General features: G+C 40.7%; 1 protein-coding gene across 1 annotated transcript; it reads left to right on the top strand.

Moving 5' to 3' along the window:
* Positions 1-825: 825 nt before the first annotated feature.
* LOC306973733 (uncharacterized protein) lies at positions 826-20,007 on the top strand (the record flags this gene model as incomplete). Its single annotated transcript, XM_079570735.1, is given in 5 exon segments — positions 826-1,559; positions 4,870-5,170; positions 5,172-6,469; positions 18,702-18,758; positions 18,851-20,007. Coding segments are annotated over 5 exon segments (3,504 nt in total). The 5' UTR covers positions 826-868.
* Positions 20,008-20,183: the final 176 nt, after the last annotated feature.

The raw sequence follows: 20,183 nt of genomic DNA, 5'->3' as shown, positions 1-20,183 counted from the left end.
TTTGAACTTTAGGGGGTCTTCAGTGAACAACGCAGGTTCTGGAGTTGGAAGTCGATTTGCACTTAGACGCAACTATCGATTTGCAACTAGATCAGGATTTGGCTGTGGTTGCGTTACGACTGTATGAACTTGTGTGGCTTGAGGGATGAATGGAGGACTTGATGCTTTGAGTGTTTGACTTGTGGCCTTTGCTTATATGATAGGAGTCTGTTGAACGTGTGGAACAAATGCAGGGCTTGTAGCATGAAAAACTTGGGTCGGTTTTGTAGCTTGAAAGGGAGTGCTTGGTGTGATAGGGATTGCTTGGATTTCACTTGCTTTAATATTAATATTTAATATTAACCCTTAAAACCAAAAATATTAAGTGTAAGTTCTTTTAAACGAAACATACAATGTGTCTTACAATTTCTACTTGTTTCTCTTAGCATCTGCCATGAGGATTGTGCTGTTTGGGAAAAGTGATGACAAAAAGACAAAAATTGTTAACATCCTCAGTGGAACTCAAGATCTCCATTCTGCATCTCAACACTGCGCGGCCACCTTCTGCAATGCCAATGGAACACTGCTGACAGTGGTTAAAACTCCAGACCTTTTCAATGTGTCCGAGCTTCAGGTTAAGGCAGAGATTAGAAGCTGTGTGTCTCTGTGTTCACCAGGACCCAACATCCTGCTGCTGTTAGTGAAGCCGTCAGATTTCACTGAAAACAACAGACGGACTCTCAACTCCATCCTGAGTCTGTTTGGTCCAAACGCTTTTAAACACTCCATAGTTGTAATTATTCAGGGAGATAAGAAGACTGATCCTGTTGACAGACTTCTCTTTGATTGTGAAGGAAAATATTGTCTGTTTGAAAACTGCAACCACCTTATGGAGATGATAGACCAAACTGACTCCAAAAACAGTCATTCTTTTCTCACTTTAGCTGAACAGAGGCCATCTCTGAACCTGGTCCTGTGTGGGAGCAGAGGAGCAGAGAAGAGCTCAGTAGTTCAGTCCATGTTAGGTCGGGCTACTGCTCCCAGCCCAGGGCAGTGTGTCAAACACCAGGGAGAGGTGTGTGGGCGCTGGGTGTCTCTGGTGGAGCTGCCGGCTCTGTCTGGAAAACCTCTGGAGGCAGTGATGCAGCAGTGCCTCAGCTGCATCTCCCTCTGTGGTCCTGAGGGCGTCCATGCCTTCATCCTGGTTCTACCGGTGGGTTCCCTCACCGATGAAGACAAGGCAGAGCTACAGACCATCCAGGACACATTCAGCTCTGCAGTCAATCCCTTCACTATGATTCTGTTCACTGTGGACTCAGACCCCACTACAGCTGAGGTTGACTTTGTCAATGGAGACAGAGACGTCCAGGAGCTGAGTCAGAGCTGTGGAGGAGGATATCTGATAGTCAACACCAGGGGGCAGCAGCAGGTCTCTGAGCTGCTGGATTATTTACATAATTTGAAGACTAAGGATAATTCATCCAGCTACACAACAGAAACAGTTCAACAGGCTCACATCAAAAAGATTGCAGCCCTACACAGAGAAATTGAGGATATGAAACATGATACAATCAACAATGGTAAGTGATTCTTAACACATTGAGCGCTACAAATGGAATTTTTTTTTTTTTTTTACGAAACTAGACACTCTAATACACCTTATGTGTGATTTTGGTAGCTCTGTGATGATGAATCTGGACATTTTATATATACAGTGCCTCTCGAAAGTATTCATACACCTTGAACTTTCGCACATTTTGTCATGTTTACAACCCTAAACATAAAGATTTTATTTAGATTTTTTTTACTGAACGTTCACACACAAGTAACAGACAACTGTGAAGTGAAAGCAAAATGATACATGATTTGGTTATTTTTCAAAAAATAGAAAAGTGAAAAGTGGGGCGTGCATAAGTATTCATACAGCATGAATGAATACTTTGTGGAACCCCCTTTTGCTGTAATAACAGCAGAAAGTCTTTTGGGGTTTGACTCTACAAGATTTGCACATGTAGAGACTGACATTTTAGCCCATTCATCTTTAAAAAACAACTCAAGCTCTGTCACATTAGAAGGAGAGCGTTTGTGAACAGCAGTTTTCAGATTATTCCACAGATTTTCAATAGGATTTAGGTCAGGACTTTGACTGGGCCATTCTAACACATTAATATGTTTTTATTGAACCATTCCATTGTAGATTTATATTTGTGTTTAGGGTCATTGTCCTGCTGGAAGGTGAATCTCCGCCCCAGCCTCAGTTCTCTTACTGACTCCAGCAGGTTTTCCTCCAAAATGTCCCTGTATTTGGCTCCATCCATCTTCAAAACTATTCTTACAATCTCCCCAGTCCCCGTTGAGGAAAAGCAGCCCCACAGCATGATGCTCCCCCCCATATTTGACACTGGGGAAGGTGCACTCAGGACCATGAGCAGTGTTAGGTTTGCTCCATACATAACGTTTTGCATTTGGGCCAAAAAGTTCCATTTTTGTCTCATCTGACCAAAGCTCCTTCTTCCACATGGAGCTGTGTCCTCCATATGACTTCTAGCAAACTTCAAACAGGATTTCTTATGGCCTCCTTTCAATAATGGCTTTCTTCTTCCACTCGTTCATGAAGGCCAGATTTGTGTAGATACGACTTATAGTTGTCCCATGTACAGATTCCCCCAGCTCAGCGGCAGGACTTCACAGCTCCTCCAGAGGTATCTTGGGGCACTTGGTTGTATTTCTTACCAGTGCTCTCCTTGTTCAGTTTGTTAGTTTACGTGAACAGCCGTGTCTTGGTAAGTCTGCAGTGGTGCTTTACTCTTTCCATTTCTGAATGATGGATTGAACAGTTGCTCCGGGAGATGTTTAAATCTTGGGAAATCTTTGTATAACTTAATGCTGCTTTAAACTTCTCCACAGCTTTATCCCTGACCTCTCTGGTGTTCTCCTTGGCCTTCATGATGTTGTTTAGTGACCAACACACTCCGACCACAGCTCTGAGGGCCTAAAAGAACAGCTGAAATTATACTGAGAGTAGATTACACACAGGTGGCCTCTATTTAATGGTTAGGCCAAGGTGTGAACATTCTGGAGTCATTAGGAATGTTTTAAAGACAATTTAATGCACTCAGAAAATGCTGTATGAATACTTATGCATGCCCCACTTTTCACTTTTATATTTTTTGAAAAATAACAGAATCATGTATCATTTTGCTTTCACTTCACAGTTGTCTGTTACTTGTGTGTGAATGTTCAGTAAAAAAATCTAAATAAAATCTTGTAGCGTTGTAAACATGACAAAATGTGCAAAAGTTCAAAGTGTATGAATACTTACGAGAGGCACTGTATATATTATGGTTTCTTTTTTTTTAAATTTAGTCTGAGGGGGCGTGGTGTTGCGTAGTGAACAGCTGTAAACCTGACAGAGCTTCTTCCCATAGAAAGATCAAAACAGTTGGGCGGCACGATAGCGCAGCGGTTAGCTGCAGCTAGAAGGTCCCGGGTTCGATTCCCACCAGGACGGGGCCTTGCTGTGTGGAGTTTGCATGTTCTCCCCGTCTCCGCGTAGGTTTCGTCCGGGTACTGCGGTTTCCCCTACCACTAAAAAACATGCACAATAGGTGAATCTTCCAGCCAGGTGATTCTGACCATCAGCCTGGCTCCTTTATAAAAAAAAGTGAAAGAAGCTCCTCGGAGATGGTGTGCTCATCCACATTATTCAGCCTCTCTTTTACCTGTTAAAGAGCATCCCTGCGCTTGTACTTTCGAATGAAGTCGGGGGAGAAAGGAAGAAAATGCACCTGTCAGATGAATGATTCAGATGTTATTTAGTTAAATTTGAGCCCAGAGAGCGAGCTTTAGTGTGTTGACCGGTTGAACATTAGTACTGTCGGTGCAGAGCAGTTTCCAAAACTCACGCACTATCAGCTTTATCGTCCGCTTTACAAACATCCATAACTGATATATAACGATGAAGACGACAGGGAACATGTGGTCCATCCGCCGAGGACCGCGAAGGGTCCTGCTTCTGCACGGGATAATCCGAACAAAACTCCAAAAACACTAAGCACACACAGAAAACAGGAGGCTTATCGTAGGACGGACTGACAGATTTTTTAAACTGAAGCACAAGGACAGTTTTCTCATTTTACACCGTTTTACAGAGCCATGTTTTCATTTGAGCCCGCGCAGTAGGAGATGATGCTTGAAGGCTGAAGGCACACTGCTACGCAAAGAGGCATGATTCCGGCACGAACGTGGCGCGGAGCGACGTGAACCCGGATAATGCAAAATAAAAAATATATATAATGAGGCGCGAGCCAGATTTAATTGGTTGGCGGGCCGCCTGTTGAGTAGGCCCGGCTTAGAATCTCGTCTTTCAAACGAGGCATAGCATGTGTCCATACCTATAACACAGAATACGCTGTGGTGCTCCAAATATCATGAAAAATGGTCTGGATTGTTGGCGCTCTACAGCTAAATCCCCAAAACAGTGCGGCACTCAATGTGTTAACATCAACTAATTAAAGGCCCTAAACCTGATTTTTCTTTATTACAAACAATGAAAGGGGAAGCCACAAAATTAAAATGTTAGTTGTGGTCCATAGTCATTCGTACCTTTCCTAATATATTTGTAGCATCCAAATTCATTGCAGGGTCACTTTGCAGATTTTCTTTCACAGAAATGCTAGAAAAATAGCCTGAAAGTTCCTAAAGTTGATACAAATGCTTTAAAATTAGATGCACACTGTTTCCCCCCACAAACAGTTTAGAATACACTAAATTTGGACAAAAAATTGTGTTCCATTTGTATAGGTAAAATTAGGTATAGTGCCTTTAATGTGTATTTTAAATTTCTGCACAATACCTTTCTTGTAATATTAACTCTCATTCTTTTTGTAGGTAATGATAATCTGAAGCCCGATTGTCTCAGAATTGCACTGATTGGAAAAACCGGCAGTGGAAAGAGCTCTTCAGGAAACACCATCCTGGGAGAAAAGAAGTTTCTAGCCAAAGCAAGCCAAAGCTCTGTCACCAGAAATTGCAACAAACAGTTAGCCACTGTAGATGGACGGCAAGTTGAAGTGGTTGATACTCCCGGTCTGTTTGATACCAACTTGTCAGAAGATGAGGTCAATGAGGAAATGTTGAGATGCATCAGTCTTTTGGCTCCGGGACCTCACGTCTTTCTGCTGGTGCTTACTTAAACTGATTAAAAGAGGATTTGGGAAAAAGGCTGAAACCTTTACAATTGTTCTCTTCACACACGGTGATGCAATTCAACGTGATAACATGTCAATTGAAGAGTACATAGAACAGGAATGCAATGATTCCTTTAAAAAAATGCTCTTCAACTGTGGAAAAAGGTACCATGTGCTTAATAACTATGATGATAAGAACCACACTCAGGTGGAACAACTGATGAAGAAGATCGATGACATGGTAAAGGCGAATGGTGGCGGCTGCTTCACCAGCGCCATGCTCCAAGAGGCGGAGGCGGCCATCCAGAAAGAGACGGAGAGAATAATGAAGGAGAAGGAGGAGGAGATGAAAAGAGAAATGGAGGCAATGGAGCGGAAATATCAACAGGAAATGGAAGAACTAAATAGGCAAATGGACACACAAAGAAAAGAATTTGAAAAAGAAAAACTACAGATCGAACAAGAACTCAGAGAAAAGGAACAAAAGATCAAAGAGGAACAAGAGCTGCGAAAGAAGGAACAAGAAAAGAGAGAGGCAGAAGATAGGAAGAGGGAGGAAGAACAGGAAATAAAGCGTCAGGAATGGGACCAAAAACAGAAAGAATTGGAAAGGTCAAAGGAAGCATTTGACACAAAACTGCAGGAAAACAGGAGACAGTTGGAACAGGAAAGAACACAGTGGGAAAAAGAAAGACAAACATGGTGGGAAAAACAAAAACAAGAAGATGAAGAAAGAAGAAAAATGGAGAAAAAAAGGCTTGAAGAAAAGAAGCAAATAGAGGAAGAAAAAGAACTCAAAGAGAAAGAACTGAAAGAAATGGAGATAATGATGCAAGAGGACAAGGACCGGCAAAATAGACAAGAAGAAGAGAGAAAAGAGGAAGACGGGAAGAGGAAAGAGCAAGAGGAGCAACAGCGTCAGAAATGGGAGCAAATACGTAAAGACCTAGAAGATAAGATTAAGTTAGAAGAAGAGTCTAAAGAGACATTTAAAAGGCAACTACTGGATATCGCAATGCAAACGGAACAGGAGAAAAAGCAGGGGGAAAAAGAACGGAAAGAATGGTGCAAAAAACGACAACATGAAGATGAAGAAAGAAGAAAAATGGAGGAAATAAGACTTGAAGAAAAGAAGCAAATACAGGAAGAAAAAGAACTCAAAGAGAAAGAACTGAAAGAAATGGAGATAATGATGCAAGAGGAGCAGGAACGGCAAAATAGACAAGAAGAAGAGAGAAAAGAGGAAGACAGGAAGCGGAAAGAGCAAGAGGAGCAACAGCGTCAGAAATGGGAGCAAATACGTAAAGACCTACAGGATAAGATTAAGTTAGAAGAAGAGTCTAAAGAGACATTTAAAAGGCAACTACTGGATATCGCAATGCAAAAGGAACAGGCGAAAAAGCAGGGGGAAAAAGAACGGAAAGAATGGTCCGAAAAACAAAAACATGAAGATGAAGAAAGAAGAAAAATGGAGAAAAAAAGGCTCGAAGAAAAGAAGCAAATAGAGGAAGAAAGAGAACACAAAGCGGAAGAACTGAAAGAAATGGAGAGAATGATGCAAGAGGAGCTGGAACGGCAAAATAGACAAGAAGAAGAGAGAAAAGACGAAGACAGGAAGCGGAAAGAGCAAGAGGAGCAACAGCGTCAGAAATGGGAGCAAATATATAAAGACCTACAGGATAAGATTAAGTTAGAAGAAGAGTCTAAAGAGACATTAAAAAGGCAACTACTGGATATCGCAATGCAAAAGGAACAGGCAAAAAAGCAGGGGGAAAAAGAATGGAAAGAATGGTGCAAAAAACAACAACATGAAGATGAAGAAAGAAGAAAAATGGAGAAAAAAAGGCTCGAAGAAAAGAAGCAAATAGAGGAAGAAAGAGAACACAAAGCGGAAGAACTGAAAGAAATGGAGAGAATGATGCAAGAGGAGCTGGAACGGCAAAATAGACAAGAAGAAGAGAGAAAAGAGGAAGACAGGAAGCGGAAAGAGCAAGAGGAGCAACAGCGTCAGAAATGGGAGCAAATATATAAAGACCTACAGGATAAGATTAAGTTAGAAGAAGAGTCTAAAGAGACATTTAAAAGGCAACTACTGGATATCGCAATGCAAAAGGAACAGGCGAAAAAGCAGGGGGAAAAAGAACGGAAAGAATGGTCCGAAAAACAAAAACATGAAGATGAAGAAAGAAGAAAAATGGAGAAAAAAAGGCTCGAAGAAAAGAAGCAAATAGAGGAAGAAAGAGAACACAAAGCGGAAGAACTGAAAGAAATGGAGAGAATGATGCAAGAGGAGCTGGAACGGCAAAATAGACAAGAAGAAGAGAGAAAAGACGAAGACAGGAAGCGGAAAGAGCAAGAGGAGCAACAGCGTCAGAAATGGGAGCAAATATATAAAGACCTACAGGATAAGATTAAGTTAGAAGAAGAGTCTAAAGAGACATTAAAAAGGCAACTACTGGATATCGCAATGCAAAAGGAACAGGCAAAAAAGCAGGGGGAAAAAGAATGGAAAGAATGGTGCAAAAAACAACAACATGAAGATGAAGAAAGAAGAAAAATGGAGAAAAAAAGGCTCGAAGAAAAGAAGCAAATAGAGGAAGAAAGAGAACACAAAGCGGAAGAACTGAAAGAAATGGAGAGAATGATGCAAGAGGAGCTGGAACGGCAAAATAGACAAGAAGAAGAGAGAAAAGAGGAAGACAGGAAGAGGAAAAAGCAAGAGGAGCAACAGCGTCAGAAATGGGAGCAAATACGTAAAGACCTACAGGATAAGATTAAGTTAGAAGAAGAGTCTAAAGAGACATTAAAAAGGCAACTACTGGATATCGCAATGCAAATGGAACAGGTGAAAAAGCAGGGGGAAAAAGAACGGAAAGAATTGTGCAAAAAACAACAACATGAAGATGAAGAAAGAAGAAAAATGGAGAAAAAAAGGCTTGAAGAAAAAAAGCAAATAGAGGAAAAAAAAGAACTCAAAGAGAAAGAATTGAAAGAAATGGAGAGAATGATGCAAGAGGAGCTGGAACGGCAAAATAGACAAGAAGAAGAGAGAAAAGAGGAAGACAGGAAGCGGAAAGAGCAAGAGGAGCAACAGCGTCAGAAATGGGAGCAAATACGTAAAGACCTAGAAAATAAGATTAAGTTAGAAGAAGAGTCTAAAGAGACATTTAAAAGGCAACTACTGGATATCGCAATGCAAAAGGAACAGGCGAAAAAGCAGGGGGAAAAAGAACGGAAAGAATGGTCCGAAAAACGGCAACATGAAGATGAAGAAAGACGTCAACAGGAAGCAAAAAGATTACGGGAAATGAGAAAAATCAAAGAAGAGAAAGAGCAGAAAGAGAGAGAGCTGAAAGAAAAGGAGGAGAAAATCAAAGAGGAGCAAGAGCTGCGAAAGAAAGCTCAGGAAAAGAGCAAAGAAGAGGACAGGAAGAGAACGAAACAGCGTCAGGAACTGGAACGAAAACATAAAGAATTGGAGGAGAAAATGAAATTAGAAGCTGAGTTAAAAGAAAAACAATTACAACAGGACAGAAAACACATGGAACAGGAGAGAGAGCAGTGGGACAAAGAAAGGAGAGAATGGTGGAAAAAAGATGAAGAAAGACAAAAGGAAGAGGATAGAAAACAAAAGGCAATAAAACAACAAAGAAAACATTTTAATCAAAGACTTGAGGAAGATAAGATGAAACTACAACAAGAGAAAGAGAAGAGAAAGGAGCAGCAGGAGGGATATCAAAAAAAAGTAGAGGAACTGAAGAGAAACTATGAAGAGACGGCCAGAAGAAAAGCAGAAGAGCACAATGAGTTCAAAGAGAAACACAGAAAGGACTTGGAGTATATCAAAGAACAGCACAGCAAGCAAATCAAAGACAAAGAAAAGGAGTATGATGTGTTAACGGCACTGGCCGCTCACAAAGATAGGCAAAAGATGGAGAAGCATCAGAAAGAAGTAAGTGTGTTGGTGAAACGGCTGTGGAAACGGCCTGTCAAGTTGATTAAAATGAATCAAGTCATCTCAAAACAGCAACGAGAAATAAACGAGGCAGTCGCAAAGCATGAAAAGGAAATGAAGTCCGTAAACGCGAGGGAGAAAAAAGCCAAGCAAAGAGAACAGGAACAAGAAACGAAGGCTTTGCAAAAGGAGCATGAGAGAGAGTTAAGCGACCTGATAGAGGAAGTAAATCAGTCTAACTGTGTCATTTCATAAATAGGTGGGGTTCTAGATCTGGAATTTGATGTTGAAATCTTAGTGTGTGTCTCTTTGGGAGATTTGATACATTATTGGGTTTGACATGTTCATTGTATGGTCTTTGTACTTACAACAATGCTAGTGAGTACAAAAAAAATCAACCTTTTTTCCCTATGATGAAATGCGTTTCCGACAAACATTGCACTCTATTCTAAGAAAACTCTTGTTCCCACCTGTTTTAATAATTTCTGCTTATGTTTCACAACTACGTGTAAAATCTGTAACACCAGCTCATCAGATTATTGAATATTTTTGATTTCATGCTCTATGATATTGTAACAAATGGAATGGCTCCAGATGGGAAATGTGTGCCTCATTGTCTGAGAGAAGCCATAATGGAACTGGTGTATTAACCTTTTTTTTTTAGTAGAGATTGAACCTGTGTGATGTAAGTAATTTGTTATAATGACAAGAAGCCATAAAAGGGACTATTTTAACTTTGCAATAAACTAATCTTTTGTTACAAATGAAGTTATCCTTTTCATATTTTAAACTGGACCTATTTGCTGCAATAGCTGAAAGGTTAAGTTGTATTTCCTATCACTATTACTGTCAATACGTCAACATCATTCACTACTAAATCCAGATTATTCTAAATCTACTGGACTAGATCGCTGTAATGTTTGACTCTTTACTATGAGTCTTAGTTGAAAAATAAAATGTCAATACCTTCTTTAAAAGGCGTAGTTATCCATCTTGTGTCTAAGTAATTCTTTGGTTTGATTCCGAGAGTGGACGAGGTTTTGATAGTTTCATCATTTGGGCTTTTATGCTTTGGGCTGTCTGCACTATAACATGTACTCAGATGAGTTTGTACATGCAAAGCAGCAACTTCGAGGAGATACACATTTTATTTTCTGTTTTCAACCCCTTAACTCCCACCTGAACCGAGCACATTTTCTCCAGCTTTACCCCAATCCAAAAGCTTCTGGAAGAAAAGGTGTGAAAATAGCAACAAAACTGAGATGAAAACAAAGAAGAAAATGTGAAAAAAATAAAATAAAAAATTGACAAAAACTGAAAAAAAAATGGACGAAAAAGTGCTAAGAATTTGACAAAAAAATGCGAAGAATTTGACGAAAAGGTGACAAAAAAATGGACAAAAAAAATTGAAAAATTTGACGAAAAAGTGACAAAAAAGTCACGAAAATTTGACAAAAATGAGATGACTGCCCAACAAAAAAAATGATGAAAAAAAATCTGATGATGTGAGGAAAAAGATCAATCTAGTTTGTAGGTTTCAAATGAGGTGTTACACTGGATTTGGGTAAAGCTGAACTGGAGAAAATGCTCTCGGTTCAGGCGGGAGTTAAGAGGTTAAACCAATACAAAAAAGAGAAGATAATATTGTTTTAAAGTGCATTGCAAAAATTCCTCTAAAGTAATTATGCCCTTAAAAAAAAAAGAAGAAAAAACATATTTCAAGTAAAATGAGATTTATTAGATTTAAGCAGTGAGATCTTTTTTTCTTGTTTTATGTGCAAACTACTTGTTCCACTGGCAAATTATCTTCCTAACCTACTCAAATCAAGGGCAAATATCCTTATTTCAAACAAAATGTACCTATTTTTAGTGTGTGTTGTCAGTGACCACAAGTATCTTTGTGTAACGTACCCAAAACAATCCAGAAGGTGGCACCATAGGCACACGAATGTGACGAGTGCTTAGGGTAATATACACTGTAACACATTTCTGCAGCTTCTACAGTATTTTTTTTACAATAAGTAATTGGTTTTATAAATCACAGTCAACCTGTATTTTGCAATGCATTATGGGAATCTTTCATTTTCATCAGAAGCCCCTTATGAGAGACTAACAGGCCTGTTAAATCGTGAGGCCGTCCTCCCGTGGACCCACCACCTGCAGGAGGAGCAATAAGGGGCTGGTGCCCCCACGACCCGGCAACGGACAAGTGGAAGAAGATGGATGAATGGATGGAATTTTTCATTTTACTATAAGTAATTAGGTTTCAAACAGTAACATTTCCAATGGCCCTGTGCCGCCTGTAATAAGTGGTAAATTACTGAGCACATGGTGTGGCTATGAGCGAGAGAAGCAAGAAAGGTTTCAACTTTCATCGTGCTTCATCAATGCTTTATCAGGTCAGAATGTCCTCATTTCGTTTCATAATGAACACAACGGTGAATTAAGTTAGACTGAAGAGTGTATTATTGGTCCTGTGGAGAAAGTAAGTTGGATGATTGCGGTAGTTTGGCACTTTACCTAACATCATGTCGACTATAGCTTGCCAATTTCTTTCTTTAAGTATTATTATTGTAGGCTTGTTCTATGTTAAATATGGGGACTCTTATGTAGATAGAGCGTGTTCACTTGTTAAATGGGTTGAGAATCACAGTTCAACTGTATAAGGTGCTGCTGCCACAGCCACCACTCGAGCTGTGTCTCCTGGAGAGAGGAGGGTGCACGGCCGGGCGAACTCCGTGGAGCCAAACAGCCATGCTGGGCTGATCAACACGGGCCAAAGTTAACCGAATATGTTTGGAAGCACGAGTAGTAAGCTAACGTCGTTTGCTCGGCTCCAGGTCGCTGCGGGACCAGAGCGAGACGGGGAGAGGAGGCCGAGCGAGTGCTTGTGTGAGCCCGCAGCATTACATCCCTCTCTCCCAGTCTCTCCAAGTCAGTGCGTCTCTGCAGCATCTCCACAACTGAAGTGTCAGTATGTAAAAATCGTTAACTTTGCAAACAGGACGAGATGCCCAGCGCCTCCACGGGGCCAGACAGTAGCGGAGGGGGGGCAGGGTCAGGTGCCGTCCCCGGGCACCCTCTCTCTTCCCTCGGGTCAGAGCTCCGCTTGTCTCACCTCTCTTTTGTCCACTAGCCGGACGTTGATGTAACTGATCAGATTTCATGAAAATTCAGAGCTAATCCAACGGTTGTGGGTAAAAAAAACAAAGAAGTCCGGTACTCTGCCAGTCAGACCGCTAACCGTGTGCTAATGCTAAGCTATCTTGTAGCCTCTATTCGAGTGTTTATCACCAACCTGTTGTGAGAAGCCACTCTCATCGGTGTCTGTTGTACGACGATCGTATAGCTGGGCTTTGTGTACTTTGTAACCGTAAATAACGTGTCCCGTTGATATAAGGCAGGATTAGCCATGGCTAGATGCACATTAGGCTATCCGGTGGTGTTAGAGAATTAACAATGGTGTTCGAGAGTATAGATGAACAATAGGCAGCAGTCTGGATGTCTTAAACAGGAGAAGTTTATTTACCATCGGTGCGGGACCCTGAGACATGAACTCGAGACATTGCGCTAGTCCTACCATTCAAGTCTGTCTGTGCTTCCACAGAAAAGGGATAAATACTCTCAGAGCATCATACTGAGCAAGAGTCTGAGTGCCACAGTCAAGGCTATGACAGAGATAGTCCGACTGTACAGCCTGACCCAGTGTGATAAATAGCAATTTAATGTTATCCTCACAGGCGGTGCACAATAGCATGTACAGCCCGTCCAAAGTTAGGCTATAAAAAGTAACAAAACTATATGTTCAGGAGTATATTGGCTTTCTGTGTGGAAAATAGGGGTTGAAACTAAAACAGTGATTGCTCCTTTACCAATGGTTCCCTGTGTATGAGCCTTAGGATGCATCATTTGCCTTCATGTTTCAGAACTAATTTCTACCCTTCTTTATTTTGTTCCAATCAATGACAAGACATCTTGCAAAATTTCAAGTAAATAAAATGATATTTAAGTGGTCCACCTCATAGGTGTTTGAATGGCCAGATTTGACATAAAATAATCGTGTTTTTACCGTTTAAGTATTGCAGTGTTACTTATCACAATATCTCATTGTCCTCAAATATGGTCTACAACTTCTTTTAGAGTGGCTATAAAGACATGAATCATGTAAAGAATACATTCTTGGTGGTTTATCCTTATAATTTAATATTGTCTCATTTATTGTTCACCACCTAAGTCATGATCTGGAGCCTGCTCTCTGGGAAGACTGTTTGCCCTGTGCATGGTTTAACTTTCTAGGTCATTCTGTCCAATCTCTTCAACGACCTCAAAATTGTCATCATTCATTCAATTCAATCATTCGGTATCGGAAGAACTTTCATCTGTTGCCCAACAAGGATATCGAGGAGCCACTCGCTGGTCTGAACATAGATGTTGAGAATGAGGAAAAACAACAGTTTGTAGCATCAATGAGAGCCAACGTGTTGGAGCTGGCTCTACAAGCAATTGCTCCAATACGAGACCATCAACGAAGCGGTGTCTAAAAGTGCTATCAAAGCCTTAAAGAGGGGGTATTCTGCTTTTTTCAGCCACATAGCACCAGTCTATATCACACTACAATGATGACCAAACCTTCTGTTGGTCTGTCAATGCAGTAAATTAGAATAACTGCCTTGTATAAAATTGCTCTTTCAAAATGGCTGTAGCAAATGACTTGAAATAGGCCTCTGTCTCTTTAAGAACCTCTGACCCTTTCTGACACGCCCCCTCCACACGCTGTCTGTGGCATCACAACACTGCGCTCGTTGTCTCCACAGTATTGAAACTACGATTTTAATTTTTATCGTTGGAAAGGAGCTACTGTTTATCACTTTGTGAACAATGGCCACACAGGATATTATTTGGAGACGAACCTTCCACACCGGACGCTTGGAAGGGGCTCTTGCCTGAAAAATAACTGCTGTTTGGAGGCTTCTCTTTGCATCTGCCATGCCCTATGGATCTCTAACTATACCCCCATGGACGACACCAGGATCTGCAGGAGCCCATACCATTCAAAAGACGGACATTATCTGTGCAGGTGGACAATGGTTTTTCGAGGTTACCCGTTAGCTTGTTATAATCGACTACAGCTCATTGTTGATGAAAAGTCTGCAATAAACCACAAATGTGTAAAGCCAGACTCATTGTGTGATCATCGTAAAGGCTGCTTCGAGTAGTTGCTGCTTTATTGACGTTATTTGTGCATAATATGCTGCCTGTTTTCAATGAATGTTGTGAAGGTGAAGGTTGTTAGCTTGTCGTGGCTAATAGTGCCTTAGCTCCGGGAGAAAACCACTCGGCTACGACTCACTGTAGATGAAATGTGAGCAATAAACTACGAAATCAACAAGCCAGGCTCCGTGTGTGATCATTGTTAAACGGTTCTTTATGTGTGTGGTGGTTTTATTGACTTTATTTGTGCATATTTCTCGTTTTCACGTGATGACTTGAGGTTTAGCTTAGCATTAGCTTTCTCCGGAGGCTCTGTGCATCATCAAGGCCCAGCGCAGAACCAGACACTGAAATAAGTGTTCTTGTCACCGGTTTTAATCCTGGGTGTTTCGGTAACAGAAACACTGATGTGTGTCTTTGTAAAAGTCTCAGAGCTGCTGTAGCTCCGGTTCACAACACAAGTTTCAAGTTTAATGGTTTTGTATAGCCCAATATCACAACTGAAGTCGCCTCACAGGGCTGCACCAAACATCAAGGCAATAAAACAGAGCAATAAATATGACAATTAAAAGTTCAGGTAAATATAATGGCAAATATAATGTCCAATAGGAGGTGGCGACGAGCGGCGTGGGCGTCCCCCGTCCTTAGACTCTCCAGCACGGCAAGGAAAAACTAAAAAACCCGGCAGGAGAAAAGAGAAACCTTGGGGAGAACCACAGAAGGAGAGATCCACTCCCATGGACGGACAGGCTATAGAGACCCACTGGTCAGCTTTGACTTGACCAGTGGCTAAGGTCAAGTCAAAGCTGCACATCTGTATTGTTTACCTTTTTAAATATTGTACATGTGTTTTGTGAAATGTGCAGCCTCCTATGGACACGTGTTGTAAATGTGCAGTTTTGCTATAACACTGAAAGCAACGTATCTGTTCTGTCTAATGCTGTTGTCATGTCCATATCAAATAAACAAATCAATCATTTAAGTGCGTATGTCCCCCTCCTTTTCTTATTTCATTATTTCCATTTGGTCACATGACACTGTTGACCAATCGGGACACACGTGTTTCCCGCTCGCAAACCAAGGCCTGTCTTTGCTGATCAGACAGACACAGACTGGTGCAGTGAGTTCGCTCTTAAGATTCTCAGTCTTTTGTGTGAACCCCCAGTCGTTCTATTATCACACTAAATACAGTCGTGTAGTGTCCCCCCCCCCTCCCCCATTCTTTATAAAATCTTTTAAATCGTGTGGTCTGTGCTCAGCTTTAGCAACGTCTGCAGGAAAAAGGAAACTGAAAAAGTGTCTGTGCCGCTAAAGTAAAGTGTGATTCATTCAAACCTTATGGAACTAATGAATCTGAATGAATTGAAAAAAGCTAATATAAATGTTCTGATTATTATTCCGAAGCGATTGATCCATTCACAAACCATTCATATATTGCTGATGTTTCACCTTTTTGGGACAGTCATGTGACCTTGTGATTTGAAAGGACTGTCTGTTTTACAGATGTGAACGCAACTTATGAGAAATCTGATCTGCCTTTGCCTTTGTGTCACAACATCACTGTGTTTTTCTTTTACCAAACCAAACTGGACAGACAGGTTTGAAAACCAAATGCCACAACACACCCAAACTACACAGACACACTCATCTCACTGTGCTTTCTTTATGCGGACGTTCAGGAAAACAACTGCGTTTGTTGGTGAGTTTAAAGTTTACTCGGATAAACCTTTAGCGCCAGAGGCAGACATACAGTCAGCTACAGGTGACTCATTTCTCATTGATTTCAATAGATTTGTATTGATTTATATAGATTACTATATATATTCAGCACAAAAAGTACATCTTGCATTCCTCATGTTGTAGTTATCAGTGACTGCAGTGACTTTACAGGTGCTCGTCATATCATTAGAATAAATATAACAAAAAGTTCTCATTAAATGCACAGTGAGATATGTGAGACATAATCATCAACATTATAACAAATAAAGTCTTGACATTAGACTTTGTTATAATGTTGATTATTATATATACATATGTCACTGTGCGTGTAATGAGTCTATATCTTAGTTTCACAGTTTAAGTTGAATAACAGAAGTGATGCAATTTTTCATGATTTTCTAATTATAGCACATTTTGAATATTAATATAAATGTTGTGTTACATTTATAGGATTCTTGAAAACTTGTTGGTCAATGAAAATCTTTTTAGTCACAAATGCAAATCTATTCCAATAAGATGAGAGTGACTTAAAGCTATAAAGCTATATAAAGCTAAACTGTATTGACCTGGACCCGTCTCACTTGTTGTTTCTGTTTGCAGGTGGATGGATTGAAATGGTTTAGAAATGGCCGCCGCTGATGCAAGTCACACTGGTAAGTCTTTACCGTGTGTTAGTGATGTCATGTCACATACTAAGCTTTATTAGTCTGACCCAATCACACACGTCGCCACAGAGAGTGAAGTCAAAGTATCAGTACATAGTGATGGAAGTACACGCTTAAGAAAAGTGTAGATACTAGAAAAATAAAATATGCTTAAATAAAAATAAAATATGAAAAAATTATACTACAATAAAGTATGAGTATGTAACTCATACTACTGAGTAAATCTTTTTTTTAACTTAATTCTCTAAATGTCGTGTTTTGTTTCTTTTTGTACTTTTACTCAGTACTCAAGTAACATTTTACTCTGTACTTGTTTTACTCTTACTTGATTAATGAATCATTTGGGTCACGACTTTATTCCTCCTTGAGTAAAATGATCTTACACAAACGTTACTCTTACTTGAGTAAATATACTCTATCCACTCTCAACTGTAGTAACTGAGTAAAAGTATTTCATTATTCTAAAGAAAAATGTACCTCAAATGTGTATGAGTCCTTATTCTGTTTGTACTGTAGTTAGAGTACACCACTGAGAAACAGAAAACAAAGAAGCCTAGACATGCAATTATAAACTGCAGAATGTTTCAAAGATAATTTCCAAAGATCAACTGGAGGAAACAACTGGATTTATTTTAGTGCGGTTAAAACCACCTCATCTTGTCGAGTTACATTCTTAAAGTAAAAACATTTCTGCCCTCATGATGATCTGGGAATTGTTCCAGCACCTGCAGTAAACAACAAGCCAGGGTTTGTCCATTCTGCCACAGTGTTCTGCTTTACACTGCTTCAGGATGTGACCAATGATGGTTTTAACCAATGAAGCCTGTAATCCAGTGGTCACTGATCAGTAAAGCAGGTCCAAAATGCCCTAAATTCAACAATATCATTTAATCCTCCAGGTTGACTATGGTGGATTCAGGTCTGTTGATGTTCATTATTGTGCACAAAATTGCATGTCCAAAAAATAAAACACTGTAAAAAACTGTATTATCTTGACTTTTCCACACTGACTGTGACTTCCTCACACTCAGTATTAATCAGAAATGCATTCTTTCACTATACTTCAGTTGGTGAAACAAGCATGACGTTTGGCAAATACCTCCTCCCTAAGCCAATGTTTGAAAATGACCTGGATGTTCAACTTTCTTTTTACACATTTTCGTCAGTTTTTATCATTGGTTTTGCGAGTCTCCGATTTACACATCTGCTTTGGTTTTACATGCTTAACATCTGAACCAAGCGCATTTGTCTCAGCTTCACCCAAATCTAAAAGCCTGCAGCCCATAGGCCTGAGCAACGCCCCATTTGAAAGCTAAGACCTACTAAACTGATTGTGACTTTTTTCTTGTATTGTCGCCACATTTCTTCATGTTTTCATCTCGTTATTGTTGCTTTTCTGGCGTGTTTTTGTGGCTCTTTTTGTGCTTTTTCATCATGTTTTTATCGCTTGTTTATTGTGTTTTTTTTACCCTGTTTTGAAGCTTTTTTCACCCAAAGTAAAGAGCACGAGGCTAATTATCTTATATAAACATAAATGTGCTGGCTTTACACTGAATCCTGTCTTTCATCAGTTACACTCAAAACTATAATAAATATAATATAATATATCCACTGCTGTCAGACTGTACAATAAGACTGTGAAGTAACGCCGACTGTAACAAGTGAATTTCTCCTTTGTGAGATTAATAAAGGTTTATCTTATCTTATCTTATAATGTTACAGAAAGTCATTGGCCTCGAGTTAAGTCAAATCAAGTCTTTTTGGAGCGTTGCTTAAGAAATCCTCAAGTCCTGAAAATTGCGTCTCGAGTCTGACTCCAGTTAAGCCATGTGACTGGAGTCTCCCACCTCTGGGTCAGTAACACACTTTTACAGTTTATAAGAGGCTGCAATGAGGCTGGATGAAGAGGGTACAATAAAAAGATCAACGCTGAAAGAAATGTCCTCATGGTCCACCTCCTCAGCCTTTATATATTTGTTACAGGAAAAGACGGAACCCGTCCAAAACGCAGCGGCAGCTTCGGAGTCATCCCGCCTGAGTGTAAGAAAACCAAAGCTTTTATTGTCGTTGTCCTTGTTTACTTTATTTCCTTAAAAATCTGTGCTGAACTAAGGTGGAACTTTTTCATCCAGTTTCAGAGCTGAGGCTGGTTCTTCTTGGGAACAACTGGAGTCAAAGAAGCTCTGTGGGAAATCTGCTTTTGAAGAAGCAAACGTTTGATGCAGAGCGAGAACCACAGAAGCCTGAGCTGCACAGAGAAGAGAGAGACGACCAAACCCTGACTGTGATCAACACTCCAGACCTGCTGCGCTCCGACCTCAATGTGCTTACACGGGACATTCAGGACCTGAGTGCCCCTGGTCCTCATGTGTTCCTGCTGGTTCTCCAGCCTGAAGACTTCACTGAGCAACACAAAACCAGACTACAGTCAGTCCTGGAGAACTTCAGTGAACAGGCCTTAGAACATTCACTGGTGCTGATCTCCACACCGCGAGCAGAGACGCCAGGGTTCATGGAGAAATACCTGAATGACCCACAGATAAAGGACATGATCATCAAATGTAAGTACAGATATCTGTGGATGAACAACATTGAAGATGATCCAAATCTAAAAGAATTTAAATGTAAAGAGCTGTTCATAAGAATTGGCCAAATGTTGAAAGAGAGAAATGAAGAGAGTGTGAGCTGTGGACCATCACAGGAGGAAGACACTTCAACTGAACAAAAGCCATCTCTGAACCTGGTCCTGTGTGGGAGCAGAGGAGCAGAGAAGAGCTCAGTAGTTCAGTCCATGTTAGGTCAGGCTGCAGCTCTCAGCCCAGGGCAGTGTGTCAAACACCAGGGAGAGGTGTGTGGGCGCTGGGTGTCTCTGGTGGAGCTGCCGGCTCTGTCTGGAAAACCTCTGGAGGCAGTGATGCAGCAGTGCCTCAGCTGCATCTCCCTCTGTGGTCCTGAGGGCGTCCATGCCTTCATCCTGGTTCTACCGGTGGGTCCCCTCACCGACGAAGACAAGGCAGAGCTAAAGACCATCCAGGACACATTCAGCTCTGCAGTCAATCCCTTCACTATGATTCTGTTCACTGTGGACTCAGACCCTACTACAGCTGAGGTTCACTCTGACAAAGGAGACAGAGACGTCCAGGAGCTGAGTCAGAGCTGTGGAGGACGATATCTGATATTCAACACCAGGGAGCAGATACTGAATGCTGTGGAGCAGAGGAGCGGTCAGACACCCATAAGTTTCACAAAGGATATGTTCACTGAGGTTCTGATGAAGAGGGTTTTATAAAAAAAAAAAATGACGACCTTGTCGTTGCTCCATCAAAGAGCAGAGAGAGTCTGAGGATTGTGGTGATTGGAAGAACAGGCAACGGAAAAAGTGCGACTGCAAACACAATTCTGGGTCGAAAGCATTTTAAATCAGTCATGCACCCCAAATCTGTCACTAAAGTCTGTGAGAAAGCG

This window comes from Gobius niger, assembly GCF_951799975.1.
Source record: "Gobius niger genome assembly, chromosome: 1".
NCBI lineage: Eukaryota > Metazoa > Chordata > Actinopteri > Gobiiformes > Gobiidae > Gobius > Gobius niger.
Note: the sequence above shows the minus strand (reverse complement) of the source record. Positions and strands in the feature narration are given on the sequence as shown.